The sequence below is a fragment of the Miniopterus schreibersii genome, assembly GCF_964146895.1.
Source record: "Miniopterus schreibersii genome assembly, chromosome: 1".
NCBI lineage: Eukaryota > Metazoa > Chordata > Mammalia > Chiroptera > Miniopteridae > Miniopterus > Miniopterus schreibersii.
The window spans coordinates 135,964,889-135,976,585 of record NC_138101.1 but is presented as its reverse complement, the minus strand read 5'-3'; the positions used below and the strand labels follow the sequence as shown (position 1 = coordinate 135,976,585).

Sequence of the window (11,697 nt, the reverse complement as noted above, 5' to 3'; positions counted from 1 at the left end):
TCCCTTTGCCCTCTACTCTAAAGATACTCTGCCCATAGTTGAATGTGAAACAACTAAACAACCAGTTCAGTTGTAAGAACTCAAAGGGGAAAAGAGTTAGTAGCCTGAACCAAAGTCCTTTCTGTTTCTTCTGGGGATGCAAAGAGGAGGTACAATGAGCTCTGAGAGTCTCCATTTCTCCCTGGGAAATCCTTATCCATTTCTCTCCACAGTCTTCCAGGAAAATAGTTTCTGACCAGTCAGGCTCCTTCTGATCTCTTTTCCCCTTTCTTTTCAAGGCACAGAGGCAGCTGCTGAACAGGAGCAGGTGCATCTTAAGTTATATATCCCATCTTTAGAGATGACCCCAGTTACCTCTACATTTAGGAACAAGTCTGAGATTAGGGTGAAATGAATGAGGTGCTTGCTCTAAGTACAAAATTTAAGGGGGGCCTAAAAAGCCCAGGCATCAAGATGATATTTTAATGCAACATTTAAAAATAAATTTAATTCAAAACAATCCCTGATGAACAAATATTAAAAATTTAAATAGCAGGATCTGACCCTGCATGGGAATAATTTGTTTATCTCACCTCACCCTAAATCCAACCCTGTTGTATTGGTCTTGATTTAAAATTCAGGTATTTTGTTCAACAGGGGTTTTGCATTAATTTTGATTTTAAAAAAATATTATTTATCTAGATTACTTGGGGGGAGGGGGTGCTCCTTAAAATCTGTATTTAAAGTGGGTGCCTTGCTCACCTTATCCTAATCCCAGTCCTGCACAGGATTCACTCTTGGCTCTCATCAAATGACTCAAAGAAAAAACAAGAGATTGAAACATGCATAGTTTATGGTTTAATTAAGTAGAGTGTATTTTTATTGAAGCAGAATAAAAAGGTTCCGGATCAGCAATACTGAAAGAATAAATGAATTACTGGTGGCTACCATCTCACTCAAGTCTTTACCCCATGTCCACAGTTCGGGTGTGCGTCATGAAGAACCTGCTCCAGCATCCCTGACAGAGGAGAAGAGAGGACCTCAGACCCTGACACTGGTCTCAAGTTATTCAACATATTTCTGGAAATTAACTGGCCCCATGTCATCGCAAGTGACCATAATAAACCCCTCTGTGGGGAGAATGTGGTACCTGCAGGCAGGATATCTGATCCCTTCAATGAGCTTACAGACTGTCATTTTGAACCTTGTCTCACTCTGGAAGCATAAAATGCTGGAATGGTTTTGGCAAACCGTCTTCTTGGGAGAAGTGCAAACACTGTTGATCTTTCGAGGCCTCTCGTGGATGAAGACATGCTCTTTTTTGCAGGTGTTGTCAGGTTCCCTGATGATTCTTTGTAAGATCATGTGGTTGCAGTACCTTACAGGAACGTTACTCTGAGGGTAGTCCACATGCAAGTGCTCTATGGTTGACACCATTACTTCCTCATACAGCTCGTTTTCCCAGAACAGAATCACCAGGTAAATTATCACCATCAGTATCATCAGGGGTAAGAGTCCCTTTACATCTGTCGCTTTAACTCCTGTAGAGTAAGAAGAGACAGAAAGTCGCAGAGGGCAATCAGATTCCTCCAGCCCCATCCCCTGACTTTGCTCCCCCACCCTTAAGATGTTTTATTTCCTTCACTCTGCTAGTTAAAATCATGCTTACCCTGCAAGATCCAAGACCTTTCTGACCATTTCAGCTCTCAGAGTTTGGCATTGAACTGTTCTGTAATTATTCCCATTTGTTTTTCTTCCATCAGCTCCTTGCTAGCACGCATCTGATCTCCTAGTTCTCCTGAATCCTTCAGAGTGCTTAACACAGAGCTGAACAGACAGAGGTGCTCAAAAGTGCTTTATTCCTATTGCTGAATGTCTTCCTTCCCATAAATGTCTCAACCTAATTCCACCCAATTCCATATGCTTTTAGCACTGACTTCTGATCTGTTCTTCACATTTCCTTCCCAATTCTCCTCCTGTCAATCCCAATTAGCTGTGTTAGCCCTTCTTACCTTTCCTTTTTGCTGTAGCTTTCACAGGTAACATATCCTTGTAATCATGGATCCTAGAAAGTCCTTTGTGTCTCGCTGCTCTCTGACAATAACTGGTAGGGAGCCAGTTGAGTGTAGGGAGGGCCAGAGTGAAAAGAGGAGAAAGGGAGGGACTATAGGGGAGTGTACTTAGGTGTCACTAGGAAGGAAGAGAAGTTAACCTTCAGAGGGAGAGTTGGGTAATGCAGGTCCCGAAAATGTCCTTATTAAACAAGTGTAGACTTTTCAAAACATTTAGTAAAGTCCTGATGTGTCAGACACAGTATTGTCTATTTTCCAAATTTTTAGCCAGTCCTTACTCAAACCTATGAAGTACTATTCCCCTTTAATTAATGAAGAAATTAACTGCAGAACAATTCAGATGGAGATGAGAGATGACAAGAGTAATGAATCTCACCTTCTCGATGTTTGACTCCAGTTTCAACAAGTTTTATTCCCACATGGTGTTCAGGACAGGGCAGAAAATTTTCCTGACATTAGCATTAGTCTGGGTAAAGCCCTGAAAAATATGGCAGTGTTTCCCGAACTCTGCTGAATATTGGAATCACCTGGGAATTTTTAAATGCCACCTTGAGACAGTCTGCTTTAATTGGTATTGGGGGTAACCTGGGTTTTGGATTATTAAAATTCTTCCAGTGATTCTAATATTCAGCAAAAGTTGGGAAGTACTGAACTATGGTATACATTGGAAACCTACATGGAAATTAGTGGATGAGGGCTTGGTGAAAGATCAAGATATTGAGACCATAGAATTGTTTTTGTTGATATCATCTCCTGGTCATTTGATATAGGAATGGGAAAACAGACTTAATTTTACCACTTCTTGCCCTGAAATGATTTATCTTTAGAAGCAACAGCTATGCAGTCTCCTCTATGTATATCTGTGTCTTTCTAATTGATAAGAAGAAAAACATTTTGGGGTGAAAAATGGTCTAGGAAGGACAGAGACCCTGTAAAAGGCTTTAAAAAATGTGTCTTTTTCTTTACAACAAAATCATAATTTGAGACCATGAAAATGAACAGCCAAGATGTTATTATTTACTTTCTAAAAACTTTCATTCTGGGTGTCCTTTCAGAATTGAAACTACCCTGTTTTTGGATGTGTGCTGCACAATGCCACAAAGATTTAAGCACATAATTAATTGCTGATGAATTTTTCAATTAATAAAGTTTGATTTGTACACCACCTTGCAGAAATAAAGAGAAACCTATCTAAAGAGATTATCATTACACATTTTCCAAATGGCTGCTAATGACAGAAAACTCAAAGTAACTGTAGTCTAAAGAAGATGGAACTTTATTTCTCATGTAAAAGAAAGCCTGGGATTGTTAGTCCAGGATTGGCCAGGTGCTTCTGTTGCTGGAGGAATCAGTGGGTCCAATTTCCCTGACACTAATGGGAATGGGGTTCTTACGATATCTTTAGAAATTTTTCTAAGACTCGCATGGGAGAGTGAATGGTTTTTATTGGTGTGGAATTATTTTTCTTGGGTTGTTAGGTCCCATTGTCCTTAAACCAGTCCTGGAAAATATGTATCTGGGGCTCCAGCCAGGCCAAAAGTAGGGCCAGTGTCCAGAGTTTTCGTTTCATGGTGGAGCAGGGTCCGGGAAAGCATCAGGTAATCACAGTTGATTAGTTCATAGTGTGGAGTCCACATGGCTGTGGGTCACGTGGGTGAGTGCAGAGCGTGAGAGCCCCACAAGTCAGGAGTCAGGGGTGGGCAGTAAGAGAGAGAGGGGGGCTCCTTTGTTCAGGAGCTTAAATATCAAATATTCCTTTGCTTGCACTGGCCACCCCTAGTCTGGCCACCAGTGTGTTCCCAGGTGTGGCTGACAGTTAAGCATCTTCCCACATCACCCAGACATTACTGGGCATGAGTCTATTGTCCAGTCCCTTCCCCCAGCAATCTTCAGGGAGCAGACTTGGAGAAGCTAACTGCAGCTTCCTGGCAAAGCTGTCTAAATGGCATGCCCATATTATTTAGTCTTCCCTTTATTTCTTTCCTGTTATTTAATAACCAGGTTATTATAACGATATCAATTCAAGGTTCTGACTTCTGTCTCATCCTGTGGCTTCCATGGCACAATTCAGATGGCTGTTCTAGCTCCAGCCATCACATCTGCATTCCAGCCAGCAGGGAGAAGAAAGGCACGAAAAGGGCGTGGCACTGCCTTCTGAGGGCACATCCCAAAGTTTCACACATCATTTCCACTTACATCTCATGGACAATAATTTGGTCACATAGTCTCATCCAACTGCAAGGGACACTGGGAAATGTAGGGTTTATCCTGGGTGGGCATGTGCGTAGCTAAAATTCTGGTTTCCAATTTACAAATGAAACGGGAATAACCACTGGAGGGCAAATAGCGGCATTTTTCTTCTTACCTTCAGGCAAACATTGTTCTGGAAAAGTCTATTGAGTGTGCTTCAGGAAAAAAGTTTCATGATCAACATTGTTAATTATATTTCTTCCCTTGGAGTGTCACAAAGATCCGCAACAAGCAAAATTCTGAGAAACCCAGCGACTGAGAAGCTGGCCTAATTTCATTTAACTAAGGATTTTACAAATCGATTTGAGCAGGGAACCTCACTTAAGGGGCACCACTAGGGAACAGGGTTCTATGGAATATCAGTTTGGAAAATGCTTCAAGGGACCAGGAGCCATAGTAGTTCCCGGGCATCTGGGTGGGAACAAAGGAAACAAGCACAATGGAATGGAACTAAATAGCCCAGGCTTTCGGATTTGGGGATTGCCCTCCCTTTAAAATCTGTATAACAATTCAAGGCCCATCCTTCAGTACTACTAGAATTTGAGTTCTGTCAGGACCCGGCCTGAAAAAAGAGCAAACCTGAGTTAGAGCCTGGGAATGAAAGAGACAAACACAGTTACGGGATCAGGAGGGCTGCCTCCAATGAGGTGCAGCCCCAAAAGGCTTCAACGCCTTTATTATACAGTAAGCGACAAACAATAGATAATGAAGAGTGCGCTACAAAGTAGTTCCTTCAAGGCAGTTTCTGCTGCATAAACACTCTTTCAGAGTAAACACCCTGCCTCCTGCGTGAGCTGAGACCTTGGTAATTTCTTTATCTCGGCTCCTCATGGGAATTTGTGGGGAGGGTCAAGACCTTGACTCCAGACCTTCAGGTGATGTGGACCATGTCCAGACACGTCACCGGCTCCCAACATCTCCCCCTTCTTTACTTTTTAATTTGAGCCAGTGGACTCCTGTCTGCAGCTCTGAGATGCTCCACATTCCTGCTCGGGCTAGGAATAAACATAGGAATATTAACACTATAGTTAATAACATAATACCAGAATAAAATAATGATGATAAACTATTCCCAGAGATAATATTAGAAAATTTGTCAAACAATTGTTTTGCTAATCAATCTGTGGACTTAAAGAAGACACGGACACGGGAAATGTATTCGAGCCAAGAGCTCGAAGGCTCAAGGCCGTCAGCATGAAAAGCCCCGAGACTCCTCTTCTCAGCCTATTTATAGAAGCTCCTGACAAAGCAAAGCTTGTGCATTCCCTCCCTGCTGTTAATCATACCGAAATGTTCTCTAAAAACTTTGTATCTACCAAACTTAGATTTAGATTAGCTGTTCCTTACACGCAGATGGCCCCTTATCAGAACCCCAAGAATCGCCCCCGATCACGCTTCTCCTGGAACATGCTCAGCGCTGTTTGCAGACGCGAGCACAGAGTTTTTGTGTACAAAAAAGGTCTGTGGTTCCTGGAAGTGATCTGGGGCGACCTCATCTGCACTCCTCAGAGGCCACCTTAAGGATTCTCCACAAGTTCTTTTGCTAACTCAGCAGGTAAGGTATCCAAAGGAGGAGCAGATTCTATAGCATTTATATCAGCATGTAAGAGGCAACATCAACAGATACATTGTCTTGACTCCATATCCCCATAAGATGGTTTTTAATCATATCCCACCCCCATTCAGAGTTATATGGTTTCTTAGTCTGGCCCCATGTGGGCACAGCTGTCTCTTGAGTCCCTCTTGCTTCTCGGGGGTCTTCTCCAGGGGTATGGGCGAGGATCATGGATGGTCAGCTTCTTCATTCTGCAAGTTAGATCGATTGGTTCCATAATGTTCTACCAACTGCTCTGGTAACCACCTAGGTCCTTTCTGATTCCTAGGAAACACACAAACATGACCCTGCCCTCAGATAGGCACGGGATCCGGTCTGTTCCATTCATTGGTGAGCGAATCTCTCCACTTAACCTCAGCATATTTTCCATTGGGGGATCTCCAATGCCACTCAGCTGCCGAGAAACCTTCTGCATCCCATTTTAAAAAATTAAGGGTAAATAAAGAGAGATTAAGCATATTATCGGGAGAATGGCAGGTATATTCCCCCATCTTTACTTTTGCAATTTGAGCCCTTAAGGTCCTGTGAGCTCGCTGGATTATTCCCTGGCCCTGAGGGTTATAAGGAATGCCTGTGATATGAGTAATTTGGAAAGTTGCACAAAACTCTGCAAATGTTTTGCTAGCATCTGCAGGCCCATTGTCAGTTTTTATAATTTTTGGAATGCCCAAGATGGCAAAACATGATAATACATGACAAATAACCTGTTTTGTATTTTCTCCAGTACATGTGGTTGCCACTAAAAATCCAGAATAAGTATCCACTGTGACGTGTACAAATGATTGAAGACCAAATTCAACTATATGAGTAACATCCATTTGCCAAATATGTCCTGGGAGCAATCCCTGCACATTAACACCACACTGAGGTACAAGGGGCGTAAGCTCCGGACGGTTTTGACATCCCTTTACTATTTGTCGGGCAGCTTCACGAGTAATGTTAAATTGTTTTCTTAAACCCGAAGCATTTTGATGATGCAGAGCATGTGAGGCTCGTGCTTGTTCCATAGAGGAAAGAACTAAGTAAGTGCCCCGAGTCAACATGTCTGCTTGTGCATTTCCTTCTGCTAAAGGTCCAGGGAGAGCTGAGTGAGCTCTCATGTGTCCCACAAAACAGGGCGAGGTTTGTTGCTGAGTCAGCTGCTGTAAAGACAAGAGAGCAGTTATTACTGCAGAGGGACCCCTGTCAGTCAGGGTAGCCCTCTCCAAACCTTGAATGATAGGTACAATGAATTAAGAATCTGAGTATAAATTAAATTTTACATCTGGCAAGCATTTAAATACTGCAATGACAGCTACCAACTCCACTCTCTGTGCAGAGGTTTCTTTAGTATTCAATGTATAGCCCTGACTATTGATAACATAGCTGGCAATCCAGATGTCGACCCATCAGTAAACACTAGAAGAGCATTAGACAGAGGTTCTTTAGAGATAATTTTTGTGAATATCACAGGGTTTTTAATGAATAGCTGCAATAATTTATCTGATGGATAATGGCAGTCGATCTGTCCACTGTATTCTGCAAAAGCGAGCTGCCATAACGTTTCATTTTGCCACAACCACTGTTGCTGCGTGGAAGTGTAAGGCACAGTAATAGTGGCAGGCTGCTTCCCAAGTAACTCCATAGCTCTTTTTCTACCCTGCAATATTAATTGGGCCACTGATGTGGCATGAGGTGTGGTAACCTTTTTTCTGGAAGAAGATAAATGAAGCTTCTTGCCAAAACAACCCAGTAGGCAAATAATTTGTAGGTAAGATAATTAGTTGCCAAGCTTTTGTGTAATTAATTCTAATCACCTGTTGTTGTGAGATAGCTTTCTCTACCATCTCTAGAGCCCGTTGTCCTCAATGGTTAATTCTCTACGACTACGGGGGTCAGGGTCGCCACAGAGTATGTCAAATAGTAGTTTTAATTCACCCATGGTTAAGCCTAAAGAAGGCCTTATCCAATTAATGTCCCCCAAAAGTTTTTGGAAATCATTCAAGGTGGATAGATTGTCTGTTCTGAATTGAAATTTTTGTGGCCTTACTTTCCATCCTGCTTTCAATTTCCCTAAGTAATTATAAGCTGTGGTCTGTTGAACCTTTCTGGGGGCTACGACAAGGCCAAATCTATTTAGTTGAAGTTCCAACTCTGAGTAAATCACTTTTAAGTTTTCTGGATCATGATAAGCCCCTAAAACATCATCCATATAATGGATTATGTAGGCTTCTGGATGTATCTTTCGAATTTCTTTAATAACTGTGGCCACAAATTTTTGACACAATGTGGGACTATTGGCCATGCCCTGGGGCAAAACTCTCCAGTGATATCTCTGCATTGGTTCCTTAAAATTGGTTGAAGGAACACTGAAGGCAAATCTTTTACAGTCTGCAGGGTATAATGGGATGGTGAAAAAGCAGTCCTTCAAGTCTAATACTATTAAATGGTATCCTGCAGGAATGGCCACCGGAGAGGGCAAACCTGGTTGTAAAGGCCCCATAATTTCCATAGTCTTATTTACTGCTCTTAAATCCTGCAATAGCCTCCACTTTCCGGATTTTTTCTTAATGACAAATGTAAGTGTATTCCAAGGACTATTAGATTCCTCAATGTGCCCCTGAGCTAATTGTTCCTGCACCAATTGCTGGGCTGCTTGAATTTTTCCCTCTGATAAAGGCCACTGCTCCACCCATACAGGATTGTCAGATGTCCAGGTAATAGGGTCAGCTGTAAGGGAGGCAGGAAGAGCAGTGACCTTCAGGACAAATTTGAATCATAGCTAAGACCTTGTTTTGTCAGTTGGCCTTTGCAGGGAATGGGTTGTTCTACCCCCCTCTCTTTGTACATTCCCTCCTCCTTCTAATTTTCCCTCTAATTTGGGAGCCTCCTCTTTTTGTTCCATATTCCCTGTTTTACGTTCAAACTCATGACTAGGATCAAGGGAATCACAGACTAGGCTCCAGAGAGATAATGTATCCATGGGCACCTTTTCTGGCCCATGTGCATGATACCAGTCTCGTAATTTTTCCCCTACCTTTTTCCATGTTTTTACATTAACTATATCTTCTTCAGGAAACCAAGGACAGACTGTCTCTATGAATTTGAAAAACTTTAAAATATGTTCTTCAGAAACCTTTGCTCCTCTTGTTCTTAACATAGAATGTAACATTTGAGCAAAAAGCCTCTGTGCTGAACTAGATTGCCCCATCTTATTTTACTCCTGACTATAAATCAAAATGCTCCTCTTACCTCAATTCCCTTTCTGGCCAGCACCGCCCACCTATGGAGGAGTCCTCACCTTACCTGAAGTTGCGTCTCGAGGACTCAGGTCCCTGTTCGGGCGCCACTTGCCAGGAACCAGCCTGCAAGACAAACAAACCTGAGTTCGAGGGGTGGGAATGAAAGAGACAAACACAGTTATGGGATCAGGAGGACTGTCCTCTAATGAGGGGCAGCCCCAAATGGCTTCAACGCCTTTGTTATATAGTGAGTGACAAACAAGTGATAATGCGGTGAGGGTGATACAAACTAGTTCCTTCAAAGCTGCATAAACACTCTTTCAGAGTAAACACCCTGCCTCCTGCGTGAGCCCAGACCTTGGTAAGTTCTTTATCTCAGCTCCTCAAGGGAACTTGTGGGGAGGGTTGAGTCCTTGACTCCAGACCCTCAGGTGGCGTGGACCATGTCGATACGTCACCGGCTCCCAACAGAGTTCTTTTCCCAAAATGTGTGAGGAGCTCTCAGAGAAGTGCTTTCCTCTCTTGTCCACGTGAACCCTCCAGACTCCCACTCCGTTCATCCTGGCTTCCTCCCATCGCGCTTCTCCGGGGTGCCGCGGCTGCTCCGCGCTTCTCCCCAAGCTTAGATACTCTCCCACATGCTGAACACGGCATATGGGTATAACAGGCTTTCTGAACATTTTTAATTACAAAGGAGAAAAAGAAATCTTAACGCTGATTTACACATTGACTACTCCTAGCAGCATCAGCAGATCCTTCTCAAGGACTTCCTTTCGAAATGTCCCTTTCCTTGGCCATTCTGACTTGGGATGTGCTTATTCTCCTTATCAGAGGCTGTGATCACACCACAAGAGGGTGCTAGGGGCACTGTTCTTTTTAATTTTTTATTTATTGATTGATTTTGGGGGGACAGAGAGAGAGAGAGACATTGGTTTGTTGTTCTACTCATTTACGCATTCATTGGTTGCTTCTTGAATATGTTCGACCAGGGGTCGAACCCCTAACCTTGGTGTGTTGGGATGACACTCTAGCCAACTGAGCTACCCAGCCAAGGCAAGGGGCACTATTCCTGAAGATGCTTTCTGAGTGCTTTACCACAATTGAGGAAGCATGAGTTGCCCTTACCAAAAATGAGAATGGAAGGAGATTGCAGACCATACTGGGGAGGGCTAATGACCTCACCCACCACCAGCCCTCAACCACTCCTTAGTCTGCTGTTGCCTGGCTCACACATACATATATTTTTAAAGGTTTCTAAGTGAAATACATCAGTCTTTGGCTATTAATTAAAAATACAGAAACCTGGGCCTTACCTTATTGGTAACAACCTATTGAATCAAAGACTCTGGGGCGAGGCCCTGGAATCTTCATTTGTAATCAGTAGCCCACCTCTGGTGATTATAATGCACCCTGAAGTTTAGGGATCACCACAATAGATGAGCCCTGAATTAGTAACAGCATAGTAATTTCTAAAGAGTTGCACCCACCCCACAACAAAACTGACTTTCACATTATTATATGGAATACTCAATACCCCACGTGAAACAGTTATGTGAGTGACTGTCCTGGTTCAGAGCTTCCACGAGATAAAGGGTAGGCACTTGCCCCACATCATGTGACTAAAGCAGCTCCTCAGAGTGCCCCCCGCCCCAACCAACACACACTAGAAGGACCTGCCTTCCAAACGCACCACTGGAAGAGGAAAGATTGGTCTGTCCTTCTGAGATCTAGTCCTTAATGACCCGTGTTCTTTCGGCAATTTTGGCAACCAGTTCATAGGGGATCCTAGAGATGAGAGGAGTGATCTGGGTTCTACCAGGGAGAGAGGTTCCAGGGCCAGGCAGAGGAAAGAAGTGGGACAATGTCCGTGGGTTGGGAGCAGGGCCACGGCAGGGGTGACTGGCAGTGAGGAAGCTGGGAACACCTTGGATTCAGGAAGGCCATTTAAAGCAGAAGGTGCTCTCCTCCTCCCTCCGTTCTCTAACCCTTTCTTCCTACTTTCCTATCACCCAGATGCCAACTTTTAGCACCTGTCTTAAGACCAAAAGGTTAGAAAGAACAGTCAGACGATATCTCAGGTTTCTTTCTAACCTTGGAAGTGGGCCTTGCCCATGAGGAAATCTCTGCTGGTTCCCACAAACTCTCAGTCATCCAATGTATCTAAGTGCAGGGCAAAAGGCATGAGACTTTATCAACTCCTCCAGGAATCTTTCTCTGAATTAACCATCTCCATCTCTTTTTTGAAATTCCATAAGAAGCCCTCCTTCACACTTCCCGCACATGATTTAGTCTTAACAGTTACTATGCAGGGCGGGAAAGGGTTTGCTTGGCCATTTCTGTGTGGGCCGTGTGCTTCTGGAGGGCCGGAGCATGTACCTGTTTGCTCTCGCACCCTGCCTGGTACTTCACAGCAGAGCAAAAAGTGTTTGTGGAGTGGGTGAAAGGATAAAAGACTTCAAATCGTACTCTTCTGCCACTAACAGGTTGTATGATCTTACAAAGCCATGTCATTTTTCAGAGTCCCTGTTTCTTCATCTCTAAAATGGAGGTGGCAGATAAG

At 43.4% G+C, this 11,697-nt stretch overlaps 1 protein-coding gene across 1 annotated transcript; it reads right to left on the bottom strand.

The window, feature by feature from the left end:
• Positions 1-1,044: 1,044 nt before the first annotated feature.
• Positions 1,045-2,025, bottom strand: RNASE12 (ribonuclease A family member 12 (inactive); the record flags this gene model as incomplete). The annotated part of the gene is made up of 2 exons (XM_081137766.1): positions 1,045-1,520; positions 1,992-2,025. 2 exons carry the CDS (start codon positions 2,023-2,025, stop codon positions 1,045-1,047), a joined length of 510 nt encoding a protein of 169 aa, XP_080993892.1.
• Between the last annotated feature and the right edge of the window lie 9,672 nt (positions 2,026-11,697).